Source organism: Haliotis rufescens, unplaced genomic scaffold, assembly GCF_023055435.1.
Source record: "Haliotis rufescens isolate VD_foot unplaced genomic scaffold, xgHalRufe1.0.p SCAF_8, whole genome shotgun sequence".
Classification (NCBI taxonomy): domain Eukaryota; kingdom Metazoa; phylum Mollusca; class Gastropoda; order Lepetellida; family Haliotidae; genus Haliotis; species Haliotis rufescens.
Genome location: NW_025964372.1, coordinates 9,734,010 through 9,749,942, shown reverse-complemented (window position 1 = coordinate 9,749,942; position 15,933 = coordinate 9,734,010). Strand labels below are relative to the sequence as shown.

The window sequence follows — 15,933 nt, the reverse complement described above, 5'->3', positions numbered from 1 at the left end:
GATGTTACCAATAATTTAATTTGGTATTTGCTACCAATGAGAACTGTTAAGAATTTCCAGATCATCAGCATGACTGGTTGCTAACAATCGACAAGCCATGTAAATCAATTAGTGTCATACACAAGTGATAAAAAAATGTCTGTTCAAACTTGTCTAACTATGGTGCCTAGTGTTTCATGCTTGCACAAATTAAGCATCAAAGTGATTGGCCAAAATTGTTTTTGTCGATAAACATGATTGTTCATGCAGCAATTTAGTCAAATTGGATGTGCAGTTTGTATGTGTGGCCACACAATGGGATTCATTCTAAATATATATTACAAAGATATAGTATTGAAACATTGTTTCTGTTATCTTTTATTTCTCAAACCACATACCATGATATACTAACAGTATATTACTATCATAATTATTCATGCCAAAATGTCTAACAAGGAGTAAAATTGACATTCTCAACATGGCTCTCTGGTTGGTGCATGTTCTGTGACCTGGCTAGATAAGAGCCTGCCAAAGGTTGCAGTAGTGTCAAGAAGTTCACAATGTGATATAATCATGATAACAGACAACAGAAAGGGGAAAGTCGACTGTAGATGGATTTTGAGGAAAATATAAAACCTGTGAACTAGCCTGTTTAGATTCACCCAAGAGAGTGATTGGAATCTGCGAGTTTCCATGGCAAGTTTCAACATAAACTGACACCTAAAATTACAGTTAAATGAAATAATAAATTATTAACTCTAAATAATTAAATTTTCGTTGTGTTCTTTGAAATTCCTGCATTCTGATTAGCTGAATTGGTCACGTGTTACTGCATTCATTTCCCAATGAATGTAAAAAATTAAGCCACGCCCACTGAGGCGCACTACTTTTATTACTGCGGAATGATGGGGAATCCCAATGTTACAGTCGAGAGTATTCCCTTTCTGCGTATGTGTATCGTCATGCACAGGACATTTAGCGACTTTAATGCATATTCATTGTCCAAACTACCCTTTGAAACTGAAGGCGGAGAATGAATGAAACAGCAAACGTGCAGGCTCGATCGCTTGTTTTTTCCCCGCTTGCCTCAAATTTCATGTCTTCGGGTTTCATTTCTGACCAGCATATTTCCTACCGTGTTTTACCGTAATCAGGGAAGTAATGTTTGAATCTAGCGGTAACTGACCATGTTATTTGAAACAGCCGCCTTCTCCCGGAGATATTTCTTCCAGTTCGTTACAGTCTCACTGTTGCAGTTCTTTTCGCCTCTTGCCTTAACTGACAGGTCCAATGAACATTGTTTTGATCCTTCTCTCCGTTGATTGGCTACTTACTGTGTAGGCGTGTCAAGTCATGTGCATAAATTAAACGATCAACTGATTCATGTCACGCCACAGTATGTATTCCTACACCTGGAATGTTTATCAATCTCGTCATTTTTGTCTGTTTTGACATATACAACTGATTTTGGTTAAACTATTGTAGATAAACATGTTTCACGTTGTCGAATTTAATTATAAGCATTGACTGTGTATTTTTTTGGTTCACTGAGGTATGAATAGAAAAACCAATGTGCAAACATTTGGAAGAATACGCTATGCCGATTCATACAGTTTGCACATCCCTTTTTCGTTTCATACCTCAATGAACCGAAAAAAATACACAGTCAATCCTTAATTATATATAAACAATAAACTGGGTCAGAATCAAGGTGAGTGTTGGTTTTTCACTTCTGTTCCCCTCACTGGATACATGATTATCATGATTATGAACATTGATGTTTCGTGAACAGCTGAAACTTCCTGTGATTGGAGTATGAGCCAGAATAATGGCCATACCGTATTAAGTTTGGAGCTACAGAGAGTTGATAACACAAATAATGAATTACTTACCAAAGAATATATAACTGCCAACAGAACATGAGCATAAGTATAGAGACAGGCAGATTACAATCTACATGATGATACATCACTGTCGTTATCATCCTGGTTTCAGCATCATAAACCTTGTTGCTTCAGTGGAGATGAAAAATGGACAATGAGCCCTGACATATCCACACAAAATAGAATTGAATTATTACACAATACACAGGCAGAGACCATATACCGGTAGATGGTCTCTGACACAGGTAATACACATGTGATGAGATGGCTAACCCTATTGTTTTCCCCGTGTTATTTCAGAAATATTCCTTCACCTAATGTTCCAATAACTTTTTGGGGGAAACTATGAGCAAATGCACATATTTCTGTCCATGCATAAGGTTGAATTGATTTTTGTTTATAATGGGACAAGAGGGAGTCAAAACAGTGGAAATAGGTCTTTCCTGTTGATTTAATTCCCTTTAGTAATCAACATTGTCTACATTGTCCAAACAGCATGTGTCACATGATCATGCACATATATTCGTAATATGATCACATTGAGATGTTTTATTGTTGGATTTTTGTGTATGTGACATTAATTAGTAATGTGACATCCCCCATCACCATCCCCACCCCGAGTGTCTTTTGAAAAGTCACACTTGAGCAAGGTTGTTTTTTTTTTATATTACCTAACCAGTCAACTTTGATCATTATTTTAGGAAGAGACGTTACTTTTCTAATGAAAACGACCAATAGTGAAATGAGTCATTATCACATGCACGCTATAACTTGGGGTGGAGATCAATGGTCCTCTGTGATGACAGGTCGCTCGCCAGTCAGGATCAGAAACAGGTGCCTAACCTTGACGATGGGGCTGTTGATAGGAAGTAGGTACCTAACTAGAGCCACAATTGAATATTTTCTCCTTTATGTTCATTGAAGGATCAATGGGCTAAGGATAGAGGTGGGGTAACCTACCCTGTTGCCCCACCCTAACACAACAAACCCTAAGGATCCAAGACAGCATAAATATGTATTTTCCTATACAAAGTATTTTTTTCTTGAGACAAATGTCTAGTTATTATTATACTACTGGGTGGTGAATAGATTTTATAATCACAGCTAATATGAAAAAAAAATAAAACACCTGCCCTTGCTTCACCATGTTCACTAATTTGATAAGTATTCCGAGCCCACCTAACGTGTTGGTATCAAAAGCGTGTTTGAAATATTAGAGGACGTGTGTCAATGGTAATTGCAAGTTTTTTATAAGCTGTCACTACCTGACAAATAACGAATATAGCCAGACACAGGTGTTCAATCAATGAATCAGACATGAGGTCTTTCTGTCTGTTTACTGCGCCTGTGGTAAAATATGAAATGTAAATGTAAAATAAAGATTTACCTTTGAAAATATAAAACTGCCACGAGAATGTGAACACTAACACTAAATTTCCTCATTTTCCATCACATCATTGTCTGGAATACAGATAAACGACAAAACATGGTGATCTTCTCAACGTGTTCATAAGTAAACGAGGTCTTCCTGTCAAATACTGACGTGTATTTCAATCGTTTATCTACTCTTGATTCTTAATTCAGCCACCAGGTGATAGAGTGGCCTCCCTTAGTTATAGATCAGTCCATTCGTCACCACTCGCCCCTTTCCGTAACCTGTCCCGGAATAATACGAGTTGGTCACGAATGCGAAATCATTCGTCACAACTCGCCCCTTTCCGTAACCTGCTTGTCCCATAACACGAGTTGGTCAAGAATGGATTGGTTGGTGGGTCGGTTTGTTGTGTAACCGCACTCAGCAATATTCCAGCTATATGAAGGCGGTCTGTAAGTCTGGACCAGACAATCCAGTGATTAATATCATGAGCATCGATCCACGCATAAACCAAATCAGCGAGCCTGACCACCCGATCCCGATAGTCGCCTTTTACGACAGGCATAGTCGCCTTTTACCGCAAACATGGGTTGCTGAAGACCTATTCTACCCCGGAATATTCACGGGTCGGTCACGAATGGATTAGTATTTTCCGTAATGTCCTTCGTTTTCTCACGGATTGACACGAGGAGAAAATAATTAATCACCTGGTTTGTAAGCGTATTCTTGCAATACAAATGTATTAATGTGGTTGAAATATGTGTAGTGAACATACCGTTACTGAAATATCTCTCCAGAAAATGGCAACCTACCTGTAGTTTGAGGGTATTATAAGAGAGTGTGTCTGTTAATTCCCCCATTCTTCATTGAATCCAGACCTTCTTGCTGTAGATCGAGCGCATTAGCATGCCCTGTATTTCGTGAGTGAGTAAGTTGGGTTTGGCACCGCTTTAACAGCATTCCAGTTATATCATGGCGTGCCAGCTTAATGTGGGAGGAAAGCCCGAAGTGATGCAGGTCTCAGACGTTTGCCACTTCGGTGAAACCCACGAGCAAGGGTATAATAATAATAATTATAATAATAATAATAACATTTTTTAATTTTCAAAAACCTTTACCACGTTTTAAATCTGATATTTTTATTGTGATCATTATTAGAGAATGGTCCGATTTGAAACTTGGTATAATTTCGGTTTTTACAAAAGAGGTTATGATATTATATTTCTCATTATAGCCCTGTTTTTGTTTACCTTCGTCACATTATTTACATCTTGATCCTGTTTGCAATATTTGTTATACGATTCTTCCGGCACGTGGTATAAAACCTTACGCGGGACGGATTAAACCCCCTGTACCCCTTGTTATCTTGCTACAAATTATAGTGTAGAGAACAGCCTCTTTTCATATATCTAGAGGATGTCTTTTAATTATGTGCGGAAATCTTGGAAACCCTTATAAGAAACAATACAAACTTAAAGGCAACACTGATTATTTGCTGTCACAATTTGCTGATGATACTACATGCGTGTCAGATGGTATAGAACTATGTTTGTGTGCGACTATGCAGGTACTTACACCCAAGTTGTCATCACCTCTCCGTAAAGCCGTTAACTGAGCAAATCTTGTAAAGAGCAAAAGATAGAAAATTAAAATACAAAGAAACGAAAATTATCTTCTGTCAGATCGAAGAGGAAATAGTGCAGTAGTATGCCTCTATGTTTCGATGAGAATGTAAATGCATTGTATAGGTCTTATGTGATTCCCAACAATCGTAGAGAATATGTAAATATGATAAAATAAAAAGTCTCAAATGCCCCCTCTAGGACACCTAGGATTGTCGCCACATTAACACAGTCATGTTTGACGACACACAAGGGCAGGTGCGTTTGACGACACACTAGGACAGTTATGTTTGATGACCCCCTAGGACAGTTGGGTATGACGACTCACTACGGGACAGTTGGGTTTGACGACACACAAGGACAGTTGGGTATGGCGACACACTAGGACAGTTGGGTATGACGACATACTAGGACATTTGGGTATGAAGACTCACTACGGGACAGTTGGGTTTGACGACACACAAGGACAGTTGGGTATGGCGACACACTAGGACAGTTGGGTATGACGACACACTAGGACAGTTGGGTTTGACGACATACTAGGACATTTGGGTATGACGACTCACTACGGGACAGTTGGGTTTGACGACACACAAGGACAGTTGGGTATGGCGACACACTAGGACAGTTGGGTATGACGACACACTAGGACAGTTGGGTTTGACGACACACAAGGACAGTTGGGTATGGCGACACACTAGGACAGTTGGGTTTGACGACATACTAGGACATTTGGGTATGACGACTCACTACGGGACAGTTGGGTTTGACGACACACAAGGACAGTTGGGTATGGCGACACACTAGGACAGTTGGGTATGACGACACACTAGGACAGTTGGGTTTGACGACACACAAGGACAGTTGGGTATGGCGACACACTAGGACAGTTTTGGTATGACGACATACTAGGACATTTGGGTATGACGACTCACTACGGGACAGTTGGGTTTGACGACACACAAGGACAGTTGGGTTTGACGACACACTAGGACAGTTGGGTATGACGACATACTAGGACATTTGGGTATGACGACTCACTACGGGACAGTTGGGTTTGACGACACACAAGGACAGTTGGGTATGGCGACACACTAGGACAGTTGGGTATGACGACATACTAGGACATTTGGGTATGACGTCTCACTACGGGACAGTTGGGTTTGACGACACATAAGGACAGTTGGGTTTGACGACACACTAGGACAGTTGGGTATGACGACTCACTATGGGACAGTTGGGTATGACGGCTAAATATCCAACAAGAATCATATGATATTTTGTAATACATATACGTCGCTGTGTTTGTACTATGCACCAGTCTGAAACCACACTGTAACAATTATGTGGGAAATTGGGCTTCATACATTTGACGTACTGCTAAATTCTCTCCAAGATGATTTTCTCCAACAGTTTATACCCACCATGGACACCAAGGTGATACCTCTGCATAGGGGCCTTACCCGGCAAAATAAACCTGTGAGCTCATCAATGCTGTAATAGTTGGACATAGCCAGGCTTTTACTATGTTGCCGATAAAAGATTTTTTTCAAGGACCATTGTAATGATTTGCAAATGAGATCAGATCAAACGCGAGTACCAGATGTATCACGTAGATAAACCTATATGCTAATAGTTCTCAAAACTAGGCAAGCGCCAGTATTTCCAAATTATAATTGTCAAAACAATGACCTCCCGACGTCGCACCATATAGAACACCGAAGTAGTAGACAAACAACAAAAAGGCGAACCAAACACAAGCAGGTTCTAACAACAATGTTTTGAAGAAATTGAAACAAGTCACGTTCACGTTCTCTGACAAATTGCAAGCCAAAGCAAGGTTTTGAAAAACAAATAAGAAGCTTAAGACTACCTCATCCAATGAGTCTCGTCAAGACGTGATAGATTAATGATTTGTTGGTTTTCGGACTGGTCTTACTTTATGTAATATTTGTCAAATTTTTCAAACACACAATCACATTCATATTACACATATACATACACGTACACCCAATGGAGAATCCAAAATATTCGATTAACAGCCATTTCTCGAAATGATCAGTTAGTTCCCTTTGGTGTAAATCCATTTCTTTGTAACATTCCAGTTATAAAATTACTTCAGTGGTTTGCTCCAATGTCCAATCTTTTTTTTAAAAATGGGGCGTTTTGACCAAAGTGCATGTTTCATTTTGGAACTGGTCCGTTTTGGCTGGTTTTGAGATTATTTTACCCGTGGACATCCAGTGTGTGTAACATTGATATGCAATCGATATACATCAAAGCATCGTAGAAAATGCCTATGATCAAGAGCGAGGGTAATATATATAGCGAGCAAAATTGTTCAGCTTTCCAAATGTCTGAGGGAAATCCCGGAAGTCGGTCGGGGAAACCCCAGTGACGTCACACCGAATCTCCTGTCGCCATGTTATTAGACGCAGAGTTTGTTGTCATTTTGTGACAGTTTCAGTTTTTACTTGGCTTCTGGTTTTAATATCCTAAACATGTCACTTGAAGATCCATTTTTCGTCGTACGAGGGTAAGCCAGCATTAAGTATGATCTTGATTTTCAGAAATATATGATTCATTGAATCTGTTTTGTGCCGCCACATCAACTCAAGCATGGTCCCAAACATGAAAATCTGTTAGCAGATTGGAAGCACTTGCAACATAATTTTACATATTCCAAGTTTATGTTCATTTTACATGTTCCAAGTTATGTTCATACGATATATTTGCCATTATTGCCTGTGAAGGTTTTGCCGACGCACCTTTAGATCTTCTCATGCCAATCCACAAGGTAAAACGCCCAGACCCTCTATGTCGCTTCCAGTTGGATCAACACATGGCATGTGCAGATTGATCTAACTAGTACCATCATCTTTTTAACAGATAATGACGAGGCAGCAAACATAAATATTCACAAAAATGTTATCCTACTTTGTAAACCTGTGACACTGAGGATGTTGACCATACACCAGTGTAGCCTACATGTGATCATGTGTAGCTGACCAACTCCAGCATGGTTCATGTGCTGGATTCGTTTGACAAACCTGTGGAACATGCATTCCAAGTTGATTATTGGACTTACCATTGATTAAACATTTTAAAAATATTTTTTTACTTTCCTTCTTTATTCATCTCAGCAGGTACATATGTATACCATGGTATACATGTCATGTCAATAGAATTGTGGTACATTATATTCAAGAAGCATACAGCTATTCATATATATAAATTCTTGCCTATAAAGTCAACATGCTTTATTATCAGTATTTATTACAGATTGGTTTTTAAACAAAGTGTGGAAGGAAGATCAGAAACTAAACAAGTTTGCATAGCTACTATTTGTAAATGACATTATCTTTGTAATAACTAATTATCTCATGCTGTATGTGTTCAGAACGTGGCATTAATCTTTTCCTACATAGTCTGTATATTACTTGTTTTGTTATTAAAAGTACAATATTCAATGGGTTGTTGTGTTTGTCTTGAAATCCAAACAAAACATTTTCTCTGTTCAAATCAATGGTTCCTTCCACAACGGTTTTTATCCAAATGTACAGTTTCTCCCAAATCTTTCTTACATATTCACACTCATATAACGTATGGATTATAGTTTCAGGTTGATTTGTATAGAAAGTACACAAAGGAGAGTCAACATATCCAATTGATATAAATATTTGTTTGTTGTAAGAATGTAATGAATAATCTTTAACTGAAACTATCTAATATCTTCACTTTGAGTGCATCTTTTTGCCATCAATATATGTTCTTGCCAATCTGTTTCACAAGATGTCTTATTTAGTATACTTTCCCATTTTTCAGTGCCATGAAATTTAACAAACTCAGATGCTGTTTATCTTGTAAAATTTTTATACTACCCATATCTGTATATATTGGTTTAGCATGTTAGCAGATGTGATATATTGAATGGCATGGTTGGTTGAGTAGATATTGAATTGAAAACATTGTGTTCCTTTACCTAACAAATTTTTTTAACTGCATAAAATACATCATTTATCATCATCATGATCATATTCTATATAATTTGTTTCAATTCCATACATATGCACAAAAGCATCAAATGTATACAGTTACCTTTTCTCATCCACTAATAAACATGGTAAATATCAAAATATAAGATATGAAAACTATGCGAAAGGATTAAGAAACATCCTATTTATCATATACTAGATTCCATATGATGTATTAGAGCCGATCTGGGCCTATGTGTTATCAGGGTTTTTCTTGTTAAAACATTATAGAAATCATAGTTGATGTTTATGCATTGTTAAGTAATGACGTAATGAAAAGGCAATTTGAGAAATGTAGATGAAAGTACTGCTACAGTGGTGCGTCATGTGTTGTCAGTGAGGTGCAGAAGGCGCTGCAGACAGCTGGTGGACTGTACACGCGCTGGAGGGAGCTGCACTCACAGACAGGAGGGGGGTCAAAAGAAGAGTTGGAATGGACCACAAATGAATTACGGAACAGTTTGAGAAGTATAGAATGGGACTTGGAAGATCTAGAAGAAACTGTTGGTATCCTATGTGTTAAACATGTTACAGCAGTCCTGTGACACTTAAGTTAGATTTTGCAGATAATGAACTATAGCCAATAATTAAGATAATAGTGGTCTTTAAGCTTAAGTTAACTTTCTTAGCTGGGAACCATTTTCTTCACTTTTAAGGTTTTAGCTCATGGTAAACCCATCAGCAAAAGATGTTTGTTTTCTTTATTTTTGTCAAGAAGATGTGGATTGGTATTAGTGACCGGCACTGTAAAAACACACAGTAAACTCTTGGAGGTGTTCCTTAATCTCAACACAGGTATTGTTGAAAAAAATCCAAAGAAATTCAAAATTGATGAATTTGAGCTGAAAGAACGACGCAGTTTCATTGACAAGACCAAATGGACAGTGAAGGTGAGTCAGGTTTGTGGCTGTCATTCTAAAGCTTGGCATTGCCACATCAGTGTAATTATAACTACATCAGGCAGCTGACTGCATGGTTTCTAATACAAAAGAATTTCATTTCATTAAAATTCTGGAACATTTACTTGCTTGGTATATTTATATGAGAAATGAGCAGTGTGCATACAGAAAAAGGTCCATCCACTGGTGCCACATTCATACCCCTGATAGAGAACAAGGTCCATCCACTGGTGCCACATTCATTACCCTCATACAGAGCAAGATCCATGCACTGCTGCCACATTCATAACCCTCATACAGAAAAAGGCCCATCCACTGGTGCCACATTCATACCCCTGATAGAGAACAAGGTCCATCCACTGGTGCCACATTCATTACCGTGATAGAGAACAAGGTCCATCCACTGGTGCCACATTCATTATCCTCATACAGAACAAGGTCCATCCACTGGTGCCACATTCATTACCCTGATAGAGAGCAAGGCCCATCCACTGGTGCCACATTTATAACCCTGATACAGAAAAAGGCCCATCCACTGGTGCCACATTCATTAGCCTCATATAGAACAAGGTCCATCCACTGGTGCCACATTCATTACCCTCATAGAGAGGAAGGCCCATCCACTGGTGCCACATTCATTAACCTCATACAGAGCATGGTCCATCCACTGGTGCCACATTCATTAGCTTCATATAGAACAAGGTCCATCCACTGGTGCCACATTCATTACCCTCATAGAGAACAAGGCCCATCCACTGGTGCCACATTCATTAACCTCATACAGAGCATGGTCCATCCACTGGTGCCACATTCATAAGTCTCATACAGAACAAGGTCCATCCACTTTTGCCACATTCATTAGCCTCATACAGACAAAAAAGGTCCATCCACTGGTGCCACATTCATTAGCCTCATACAGATCAAGGTCCATCCACTGGTGCCACATGCATTGCCCTCATAGAGAGCAAGGCCCATCCACTGGTGCCACATTCAGTACCCTCATACAGAGCAAGGTCCATCCACTGGTGCCACATTCATAACCCTCATACAGAAAGAGGCCCATCCACTGGTGCCACATTCATACCCCTCATACAGAAAAAGGTCCATCCACGGGTGCCACATTCATTAACCTCATATAGAACAAGGTCCATCCACTGGTGCCACATTCATTACCCTGATACAGAGCAAGGCCCATCCACTGGTGCCACATTCATTACCCTCATACAGAGCAAGGTCCATCCACTGGTGCCACATTCATTACCCTCATACAGAGCATGGTCCATCCACTGGTGCCACATTCATTAGCCTCATACAGAACAAGGTCCATCCACTGGTGCCACATTCATTACCCTGATGCAGAGCAAGATCCATCCACTGGTGCCACATTCATTAGCCTCATACAGAGCATGGTCCATCCACTGGTGCCACATTCATTACCGTGATAGAGAACAAGGTCCATCCACTGGTGCCATATTCATTACCCTGATAGAGAACAAGGTCCATCCACTGGTGCCACATTCATTACCTTGATAGACATCAAGGTCCATCCACTGGTGCCACATTCATTACCCTGATACAGAGCAAGATCCATCCACTTTTGCCACATTCATAACCCTCATACAGAAAAAGGCCCGTCTACTGGTGCCACATTCATTACCCTGATACAGAGCAAGGCCCATCCACTGGTGCCACATTCATTACCCTGATAGAGAACAAGGTCCATCCACTGGTGCCACATTCATTACCCTGATACAGAGCAAGATCCATCCACTGGTGCCACATTCATAACCCTCATACAGAAAAAGGCCCATCCACTGGTGCCACATTCATTACCCTCATACAGAACAAGGTCCATCCACTGGTGCCACATTCATTACCCTGATACAGAGCAAGGCCCATCCACTGGTGCCACATTCATTACCCTCATACAGAGCATGGTCCATCCACTGGTGCCACATTCATTAGCCTCATATAGAACAAGGTCCATCCACTTGTGCCACATTCATTACCCTCATAGAGAACAAGGCCCATCCACTGGTGCCACATTCATTAACCTCATACAGAGCATGATCCATCCACTGGTGCCACATTCATTAGTCTCATACAGAACAAGGTCCATCCACTGGTGCCACATTCATTAGCCTCATACAGACATAAAAGGTCCATCCACTGGTGCCACATTCATTAGCCTCATACAGATCAAGGTCCATCCACTGGTGCCACATTCATTACCCACATACAGAGCAAGGTCCATCCACTGGTGCCACATTCATACCCCTCATACAGAAAAAGGTCCATCCACTGGTGCCACATTCATTAGCCTCATACAGATCAAGGTCCATCCACTGGTGCCACATTCATTGCCCTCATAGAGAGCAAGGCCCATCCATTGGTGCCACATTCATTACCCACATACAGAGCAAGGTCCATCCACTGGTGCCACATTCATTACCCTCATACAGAGCAAGATCCATCCACTGGTGCCACATTCATAACCCTCATACAGAAAAAGGCCCATCTACTGGTGCCACATTCATTACCGTGATAGAGAACAAGGTCCATCCACTGGTGCCACATTCATTACCCTCATACAGAGCAAGATCCATCCACTGGTTCCACATTCATAACCCTCATACAGAAAAAGGCCCATCTACAGGGGGCCACATTCATTACCCTCATAGAGAACAAGGTCCATCAACTGGTGCCACATTCATTACCGTGATAGAGAACAAGGTCCATCCACTGGTGCCACATTCATTACCCTCATACAGAGCAAGATCCATCCACTGGTGCCACATTCATAACCCTCATACAGAAAAAGGCCCATCTACTGGTGCCACATTCATTACCCTGATAGAGAACAAGGTCCATCCACTGGTGCCACATTCATTACCCTCATAGAGAACAAGGTCCATCAACTGGTGCCACATTCATTACCGTGATACAGAGCAAGGCCCATCCACTGGTGCCACATTCATTACCCTGATAGAGAACAAGGTCCATCCACTGGTGCCACATTCATTAGCCTCATATAGAACAAGGTCCATCCACTGGTGCCACATTCATTACTCTCATACAGAGCAAGGTCCATCCACTGGTGCCACATTCATTACCCTCATACAGAGCATGGTCCATCCACTGGTGCCACATTCATAAGCCTCATACAGAACAAGGTCCATCCACTGGTGCCACATTCATTACCCTGATGCAGAGCAAGATCCATCCACTGGTGCCACATTCATTAGCCTCATACAGAGCATGGTCCATCCACTGGTGCCACATTCATTAGCCTCATACAGAAAAAAGGCCCATCCACTGGTGCCACATTCATAACCCTCATACAGAACAAGGTCCATCCACTGGTGCCACATTCATTACCCTCAAAGAGAACAAGGTCCATCCACTGGTGCCACATTCATTACCGTGATAGAGAACAAGGTCCATCCACTGGGGCCATATTCATTACCCTGATAGAGAACAAGGTCCATCCACTCATGCCACATTCATTACCCTGATACAGAGCAAGGCCCATCCACTGGTGCCACATTCATTACCCTGATAGAGAACAAGGTCCATCCACTGGTGCCACATTCATTACCCTGATACAGAGCAAGATCCATCCACTGGTGCCACATTCATAACCCTGATACAGAGCAAGGCCCATCCACTGGTGCCACATTCATTACCCTGATACAGAGCAAGATCCATCCACTGGTGCCACATTCATTACCCTCATACAGAGCATGGTCCATCCACTGGTGCCACATTCATTAGCCTCATACAGAACAAGGTCCATCCACTGGTGCCACATTCATTACCCTGATGCAGAGCAAGATCCATCCACTGGTGCCACATTCATTAGCCTCATACAGAGCATGGTCCATCCACTGGTGCCACATTCATTAGCCTCATACAGAAAAAAAGGCCCATCCACTGGTGCCACATTCATAACCCTCATACAGAACAAGGTCCATCCACTGGTGCCACATTCATTACCCTGATACAGAGCAAGATCCATCCACTGGTGCCACATTCATAACCCTCATACAGAAAAAGGCCCATCCACTGGTGCCACATTCATTAGCCTCATATAGAAGAAGGTCCATCCACTGGTGCCACATTCATTACCCTCATAGAGAGGAAGGCCCATCCACTGGTGCCACATTCATTACCCTCATACAGAGCATGGCCAATCCACTGGTGCCACATTCATTACCCCAATACAGGGCAAGATCCATCCACTGGTGCCACATTCATAACCCTCATACAGAAAAAAAGGCCCATCCACTTTTGCTCCATTCATAACCCTCATACAGAACAAGGTCCATCCACTGGTGCCACATTCATTGCCCTCATAGAGAGCAAGGCCCATCCACTGGTGCCACATTCATTACCCAGATAAAGAGGAAGCCTCATCCACTGGTGCCACATTCATTAGCCTCATACAGAGCAAGGCCCATCCACTGGTGCCACATTCATTACCCTCATACAGAACGAGGTCCATCCACTGGTGCCACATTCATTACCCTCATACAGAACAAGGTCCATCCGCTGGGGCCACATTCATTACCCTCATACAGAGCAAGATCCATCCACTGGTGCCACATTCATAACCCTCATACAGAAAAAGGCCCATCTACTGGTGCCACATTCATTACCGTGATAGAGAACAAGGTCCATCCACTGGTGCCACATTCATTACCCTCATACAGAGCAAGATCCATCCACTGGTTCCACATTCATAACCCTCATACAGAAAAAGGCCCATCTACAGGGGGCCACATTCATTACCCTCATAGAGAACAAGGTCCATCAACTGGTGCCACATTCATTACCGTGATAGAGAACAAGGTCCATCCACTGGTGCCACATTCATTACCCTCATACAGAGCAAGATCCATCCACTGGTGCCACATTCATAACCCTCATACAGAAAAAGGCCCATCTACTGGTGCCACATTCATTACCCTGATAGAGAACAAGGTCCATCCACTGGTGCCACATTCATTACCCTCATAGAGAACAAGGTCCATCAACTGGTGCCACATTCATTACCGTGATACAGAGCAAGGCCCATCCACTGGTGCCACATTCATTACCCTGATAGAGAACAAGGTCCATCCACTGGTGCCACATTCATTAGCCTCATATAGAACAAGGTCCATCCACTGGTGCCACATTCATTACTCTCATACAGAGCAAGGTCCATCCACTGGTGCCACATTCATTACCCTCATACAGAGCATGGTCCATCCACTGGTGCCACATTCATAAGCCTCATACAGAACAAGGTCCATCCACTGGTGCCACATTCATTACCCTGATGCAGAGCAAGATCCATCCACTGGTGCCACATTCATTAGCCTCATACAGAGCATGGTCCATCCACTGGTGCCACATTCATTAGCCTCATACAGAAAAAAGGCCCATCCACTGGTGCCACATTCATAACCCTCATACAGAACAAGGTCCATCCACTGGTGCCACATTCATTACCCTCAAAGAGAACAAGGTCCATCCACTGGTGCCACATTCATTACCGTGATAGAGAACAAGGTCCATCCACTGGGGCCATATTCATTACCCTGATAGAGAACAAGGTCCATCCACTCATGCCACATTCATTACCCTGATACAGAGCAAGGCCCATCCACTGGTGCCACATTCATTACCCTGATACAGAGCAAGATCCATCCACTGGTGCCACATTCATTACCCTGATAGGGAACAAGGTCCATCCACTGGTGCCACATTCATCACCTTGATAGAGATCAAGGTCCATCCACTGGTGCCACATTCATTATCCTGATACAGAGCAAGATCCGTCCACTTTTGCCACATTCATAACCTTCATACAGAAAAAGGCCCATCTACTCGTGCCACATTCATTACCCTGATACAGAGCAAGGCCCATCCACTGGTGCCACATTCATTACCCTGATAGAGAACAAGGTCCATCCACTGGTGCCACATTCATTACCCTGATACAGAGCAAGATCCATCCACTGGTGCCACATTCATAACCCTGATACAGAGCAAGGCCCATCCACTGGTGCCACATTCATTACCCTGATACAGAGCAAGATCCATCCACTGGTGCCACATTCATTACCCTCATACAGAGCATGGTCCATCCACTGG

At 41.9% G+C, this 15,933-nt stretch overlaps 2 protein-coding genes across 3 annotated transcripts in view; one reads left to right on the top strand and one right to left on the bottom strand.

The window, feature by feature from the left end:
* The window catches only part of LOC124123940 (SUN domain-containing ossification factor-like), a 79,023-nt gene extending 75,607 nt beyond the window's left edge, over nt 1-3,416 (bottom strand). For both annotated transcript variants that reach the window (XM_046487143.2, XM_046487144.2), the window contains exon 1: nt 3,250-3,416. In XM_046487143.2, coding sequence (XP_046343099.2) covers nt 3,250-3,305 — 56 coding nt within the window. In that variant the 5' untranslated portion in view covers nt 3,306-3,416. The remainder of the gene's footprint in view (nt 1-3,249) is intronic.
* Nucleotides 3,417-7,105: 3,689 nt separating this feature from the next.
* LOC124123942 (syntaxin-6-like) overlaps nt 7,106-15,933 on the top strand; it is a 32,864-nt gene continuing 24,036 nt past the window's right edge. The window contains exons 1-3 of the mRNA XM_046487147.2: nt 7,106-7,395; nt 9,231-9,400; nt 9,689-9,783. Of these exons, the coding sequence (XP_046343103.1) occupies nt 7,361-7,395; nt 9,231-9,400; nt 9,689-9,783 (300 nt within the window). The 5' untranslated portion in view covers nt 7,106-7,360. The remainder of the gene's footprint in view (nt 7,396-9,230; nt 9,401-9,688; nt 9,784-15,933) is intronic.